This window comes from Papaver somniferum, chromosome 7, assembly GCF_003573695.1.
Source record: "Papaver somniferum cultivar HN1 chromosome 7, ASM357369v1, whole genome shotgun sequence".
Classification (NCBI taxonomy): domain Eukaryota; kingdom Viridiplantae; phylum Streptophyta; class Magnoliopsida; order Ranunculales; family Papaveraceae; genus Papaver; species Papaver somniferum.
The window spans coordinates 239280163-239286874 of record NC_039364.1 but is presented as its reverse complement, the minus strand read 5'-3'; the positions used below and the strand labels follow the sequence as shown (position 1 = coordinate 239286874).

Below are 6712 nucleotides of genomic sequence, written 5' to 3'. Positions count from 1 at the left end.
AATCATTGGTACGATATACGACACAATGGCACTGAAAGACATTCTAATTATTTGGGACTTTTATGGTCGAGGGACCTGCGTCCTATTCGACTTATATCTTCTCATTCAACCCCAAATTCAAAAGTTGCTCTGGCAACCATCTCGGCAAGTTGTTTTCATAGACGTAGAAGGGCTCATATCTCGACATGCAATTTATTAACTAGATAAAGTATCGAAATGTATCCTAATAATAAATCTTGAAAACCGGTTATCCCTCTTAACGTACACTAGCGAGCCAGGTTTTAACTCCTATATAAGCCCGTCACTTGAGAAACAAATTTCTTCACATTCAACTATTCAAGCCAAAAAAAATATATCACACACGATGAAGAACAACTTGCATTGTTTAAGTATGAAACTAGGTGATCTTTGTAGTTGTTCATGCATCAAAGTTACTTGTCTGGGAAAATCTTTAGGCTATGGAATGGCTTGTTTTTACCGTTACTTAATCTTCAAGTTGAAACCATTTTGGCTTCAGTTGTGTTATTTTATGTGTATTTCATTCATGGGGTTTTTGGTTTTGAAAGTTTTAAAACCAAGATCGTCTAATAGTATTAATCCTGGTCCGATTATGGCACCAGCTAATCTTGATATGTTCTTTACATCGGTATCTGCTACTACCGTTTCGAGTATGTCTACTATCGAAATGGAGGTATTTTCGAACGCCCAACTTGTGATTTTAACCATTATCATGTTATTCGGAGGTGAAGTGTTTACTTTTTTCGTTGAACTTCAAATAGAAAAATCTAAACTGATCATCAAAAGAAAAGAAATAGTTGAAAACGTCAGTATTGTTGTCCATAAAGAAGATCATTGTCCTCGAATTAATGAGCTAGGAGAATTTGCATATAATGGATCTTCTGAGAATGGGGTACGGAGTTTTCCTGTTGCAAACATGAACGAGCCGATGGCAGTTACTATTAGTACCCCTCATCATGACCGTTCTAGTAACGAGGATTTGAAGTATAAATCAGTGAAGTATTTGAGTTATGTAGTTCTTGGGTATCTGGTTGTGATTCTAGGTGGTGGTTCTATATTGGTTATAATGTACATGAGGTTGGTTCCAAGTGCAAATGAGGTACTCAAAGTTAAAGGTATTAACACTGAAACTTTCTCTATATTTTTGATCATTGCAACATTTGCGAATTGTGGTTACGTTCCAACTAATGAAGGTATGGTTATTTTTCGGAAGAACTCCGGTCTCTTATTACTTCTAATCCCTCAAGTTCTCCTCGGTAACACGTTATTTCCAGCCGGTTTAAGGTTTGTTTTATGGGTTTTAGGAAAATTCAGCAAGAGAGAAGAAATCCATCATATGTTAAAGTTGGATAAAAAGATTAGTATAAAAGAACAAGTTGGCTATCCTGCTAATGAAGTAATGATCTCTACTATCCATTGCTTCTATTTGATTGCTACTGTTTTAGGGTTCATATTTATACAGTTTATTCTATTCTGCTCAATGGAGTGGAATTCAGATGGACTTGATGGCATGAATTCTTATCAGAAACTCATTGGTGCATTGTTTCAAACTGTTAACACGAGACATTCCGGCGAAAATATTGTCGATCTATCTACTACCTCACCAGCTATCATGGTGGCGTTTGTTGTTATGATGTAAGTATAGCCCCTTCTCATGGTTCATTTTTTATTTTTTTGGGTAAGTTTTTCATTTTATCCGTAAAGAATTTGATGATAAATTAACGAGAGTTTCGTAATCAGTTCATTTATGCATCACCATGCCATTGTATTACAGTGACGTTTTAAAACCCAAATACTGGTACTTTTGCAACAATATTTGGGATCAATACATATTAGGCGCCAAATTGATAGAGCTGATGTGGAAACTTTTTTCCTCTCCTAAAACTAGCTTTTGGAAGAAGTACGAGGTATCACATTGACGGGGCTCCATAGACAATCGAAATAAATTTATTTATGGGAGTCAACAAGAATAATTAGCAGTTACTTCTAAATATTTTACTCGAATTATTGATTTCATTATCCATATTCCATCAACTCCCCTACAAATAAAACCGTATTTATATTGCAATAATCTAAGTATAATAAAATCAAGAAAATCAATTGATGATGAAAACAAAACCATTATTGGAACTGGATCGTGTTCCATAATCACTTGTCTAATTGTCTTAAACATATCATGTTACTTCACGTGAGTTCATTAAACACATCTATGTATAATTTTGAAACATGATTGGTTGCCCATTATGTATCAAAATGTTGAAGTCTGATTTTTTGTCATTTCAATGACAGGTACCTTCCACCATATACTTCATTTTTACCACTCATTAATGACGAACGATCTATCATCGGATGTTGCGATCAAAGAAAGAAACGAAGACGACGAACACTCGTAGATAACCTATTATTTTCACAGCTATCTTATTTGGTTATGTTTATAGTCCTCATTTGCATTATAGAGAGAAACAAGCTCAAGGATGATCCTCTCAACTTCAATGTTTTTAACATAACAATAGAAGTTATCAGGTATAACATTCTTTTCTTTTTTTTTTTAGTTTTTCTTTTCAATCATCTTATACTAATTAAATTAAAAAAAATAAAAAATAAAAAGATTGAGGGAGAACATGCATGAAAACCCTACAAAGTTGGGTATCATTACAAGTTCCACTTAATGTGATCCCAAAAAAAAAACATTTGAAAGGTGAGTGCAACCGGAAATGGGTAACAAACTGTGCTTGACAATAAGATACATAGGATTGAAATTTGAAAATATTCACAATAGAATTAACATCAAGAAAAAAAGTTTGCGCAATGGAATAAATCTACAGTGAATGATAGGGACAGTAAATATGCATATTCCTTATATTTGTTCAGGTGTCAGAGATGCAAAAATTCATAAGTTTGAAAATTTGGTTAGTTGTTTCCAAAAAGCAAGAGTTAGTGCTTAAAGGATCCAAAATCCTAGATTACTACACTCTACCACTAAGATTAGTAGTGCTTTAAGGATCTAAAATCCTAGATTTATGGTTGGCATACTTATGCGTGTGTTATGAAGCCTGGTGTTTGCTAGGACCACCCAAGTTTTAAAGATAATCTAACTCCTAATTATTGTCTCTGGCTCTTTGGCATTGAATTCTAAAGAACTGAACTGAATTGAATTCTAAAGGATTGAACTAAGCAAATAAATTTTGTTTTTGCAGCGCATATGGAAATGTAGGTTTCACAACTGGCTACAGTTGCAAACGGCAACTAAACCCCGACGGCCTGTGCAAGGATATGATGTTTGGTTTCGTCGGAAGATGGAGTAACGTAGGGAAGATAATACTAATCGTGGTCATGATTTTTGGTAGAGTTAAAAGGTTTAACCTTAGGGGAGGCAAAGCTTGGAAACTCTCAACACAGGACCTTTAACTATGTCTTATTTGACATGAACTTGTACACTACATAATATTCATACGTGACTTGGAAGTTTTCCCTATATAAAAATGATGCTTGTACCCTATGCAGTATTATGTTTAATTTTCATAAATAAAATCCACATTTGAGGAGATATCATTGCAGGGCTGTTAATTATACGCATTAAGAAACCACACAATTGATTAATTAATTCTTGGATTTTAATTCTTGACAAGTAAAATTAGAGACTCTTCCAACAACCAAAAATTCAAATTCAATGGTCTCAATACCTTTTTTAGGTGTTCTTCCTAAAGTAAAACTATCTTTTAAAATCTTAAGTTACCGATATACCTTTAATTCAAAAATGTCATTTTTTATTATGAGACAGTCAGTTGAGACAATGAGTTGGCATAATTTGGCTAATTTGGCACCTATGGCTTTTATCCCGTTCTAATAGAAATGGGTCATCATAAAGTAAACTCAAAAAGCCCTTAACCAGCTATTTTCGTTAATGGCTAATTTGGTCCTAACCAATTAATGTAATTCGGATGATTAATAGATGTTTAATCTTGTTATCCTAAAAATCAACTAATGTTAAGTTATCACGAAAACATGACAAAATCCAAAAAAAAAAAATTAAAAAAATTAAGAACATCAACCTAGAATTGTTGGGTATTCATTCCCTCGTACACAAATTCTAGGTTGATGTTTTGTATTCACTAAGAACACCCGGAATCGTTAGATACCATTTTTAGGAATTCGTGGATGTGGATGTACATATACACCTATTATGTTATACTAACATAAGGAAAATATCCGTTCACAGTTTTGGGAAATCAAGAGATTACATAGTTTAGAAGATTAGCACATTTCATACGATAATTTAGAATGTGTATTCTTGAATCTCGCACATCAGTACATTGTCAATGAACCTCCGATCTGATAATATCCCATATTCTTTCGTGTGAATGAAATTTATTTCGTTGTGTCGTATTCGCCATATGCCATTAAATCATTCCAATTGAAACTAAATGAATTACATGTTGTTGATTTTTTCCCATCGGTAATAAATGAATAAAATGTTAGGGTGCAAACATTACGAGATGGGATGGGTATAAAAATGTCGGATTATTCACTTTTCCAGGAAGAGGAGCTTGGGGATGATGGTCGTTCACCGTTTTTGTAACTTTAACAAACTCTTGAATTACACTTTTGATGTATGTGAATCGAAACGCTAAGTCTCCCCATATGCGGTTCTTGGGATTCCTGGTGAGCTTATAATAGAACTCTTTGGCTCTCTTTCAAAAAAGTGAATGTAGTTCATTCGGACGTTTGAGAAAGAAGGGAGAGCAATTTCACGAGCTACGTATGTTCTTTTGTTTCCCTTTTCATTTTCCAAGCTCTATATGAGTATTGGTTGAAGTATGCTAAAAGTTGCAAGTTTAGGGCAAAATATGCTTGAAAAAGAGGTTGTCCTTACATAAATGAAGACTAAACCGCTAGTTATTTTGAAACCAATTCCAATAATCAACTTGCAAATATGTCCACATAGACCAATTTTGGACTTGTAAAATTCTATAAAAACCTCCTTGCCAGAATCGGTATATAGGTAATTCTCACTTAATCCGATGTTAACCTTAAAAAAAACAGAAAAATTGGCATTTTCAATTAAAAGGAATCGATTCTGGTACACTGTCAAAATTTTGGTAAATTTTTCAAAAAGATCGGATACACCTGATCCAAGATAATCAACTAAGATAGCTAAAAAATCAAGGAGTACCCTATTTCGCGACTAGCCTAGCCAGATTGTTTTACTCAGAATTGGTCGATAGGTATATTATATATAAACCGTCATGTACCCTGGCAGAATAAAGGGATGAATCTCAGAACCGGTCTATGTTGTAAAAAAACTTCGGGAAGATAACAGCTCCCAAGATGTAGAGAACATATGTGTGGGTTGCAATACTGATACGTTCTAGGGTCAACTTTTCTTCTTCGCGAAGCTTCTCTGCTCCCATGAATTGGTCTCTCAAGATCACGAGATAGAAGATTCTATGCTTCGTTGAACCCACTAGCATCTAAGACTTGGCATTCTTCTCATCCCAACCGAACACGCTTTTGGTGAACTCGAAAATCTTCTTCCATACAAGCTCATTCACGCAGTTGGTGCTCCTCACGACTTTGCTATGCTTAGATCACTAATCAACTGCACATCGTTTAGAGTTATTATCATTTCTCCAATCGGAAGATGAAAAGTATCTGTTTCCCCGTAAAATTTCTCGGTGAAGGAAGAAACAAGAAGTTTGTTATATCCAATTTTTGAAAAAACTTGTGCCTGCAAAAGAACATCTAGGTAAGATAAACATTTCCAATTGTATTGGCTGATGATTGAGGTTTTGGGATTTGTTGTTGGTAGAAAAAAGGTTGATTGTGAAGATATTTTTCTTTGTATAGTGTATCTGATACGGATTTGTCATCGTTGTGCACTTTTCAAACTCTCTTAAGGAATAAAGCTTTATTGTGGTTCTTTTTTTCCTTATGTTTGCTTGCCAATATATTTCTGTTTAGTGAGCTTATCTCATCCAATTGGATACAGCTTTTTGATATGTTTGTCATGTCCCCAGAAAACATTTATGGTGATTCTATCAATCTTGGTATGGACATGCGCAGGTGGAAGCTGTGTTTGCATTATATGATTGGTTTTAGGTGTGAGTGATGTGTTGATGAGTATTAACTTACCTTTCTGTTTTAGGCATTTAGATATCCACCCCTTTGCCTCTCTTTATAATATATTTAGTCGTTCGAGGAAACATGTGTATATTGTTTCTCCTTATTCTGAACTGGATTCCCAAATACTTAGGTGGATAGTGAGGTAGGTATGAGAAAGACTGAGTTGAACCAATGAGTTACCTCCTGTTATAGTTTGCGGTAGTGAAATGAGTTGGTTTTTTTTTATTGATGAGTTGTCCCGCTGAACTTGTGTATTCTTGCAGTGAGGCTTTAAGAGTATTACAAGAGTCCATCTCAGCAACACAAGTAAGGAGCAGGTCCTTTGCATAAATGAATGCAGTATAGGAGTCGCATTTTGTGAAAATTTTTAAGCCTCTCACCTTGCCTTGTTGTCTTTGTCTGAATCTACGTTATGGTTGAATGAGTCCATGTGACGTGTCATTCACGTTGATGGAGTACGTGACCGATGTGACGCAGTTCGTGACATGGTCAATACATAGTTGTGGAGAACCTAATCTGCTCAGAATGAGTTGATTAAATCCCCATTCCAGTCTTTCATATGCTTTTTTAA

The 6712-nt window shown here is 34.7% G+C and overlaps 1 protein-coding gene across 1 annotated transcript; it reads left to right on the top strand.

The window, feature by feature from the left end:
* The first annotated feature begins 463 nt into the window (after positions 1 to 463).
* On the top strand, positions 464 to 3565 carry LOC113296237 (sodium transporter HKT1). The gene is made up of 3 exons (XM_026544555.1): positions 464 to 1653; positions 2308 to 2541; positions 3216 to 3565. Exons 1-3 carry the CDS (start codon positions 464 to 466, stop codon positions 3424 to 3426), a joined length of 1635 nt encoding a protein of 544 aa, XP_026400340.1. The 3' UTR covers positions 3427 to 3565.
* Positions 3566 to 6712: the final 3147 nt, after the last annotated feature.

What these genes read in the sequence shown, in the direction of transcription:
- LOC113296237 (XM_026544555.1), top strand. Translation starts at nt 464, where the DNA reads ATGGCTTGTTTTTACCGTTACTTAATCTTCAAGTTGAAACCATTTTGG. An exon ending in GTGGCGTTTGTTGTTATGAT is followed by an intron (nt 1,654 to 2,307) that starts GTAAGTATAGCC and finishes TTTCAATGACAG; the next exon opens with GTACCTTCCACCATATACTT. An exon ending in ATAACAATAGAAGTTATCAG is followed by an intron (nt 2,542 to 3,215) that starts GTATAACATTCT and finishes TTGTTTTTGCAG; the next exon opens with CGCATATGGAAATGTAGGTT.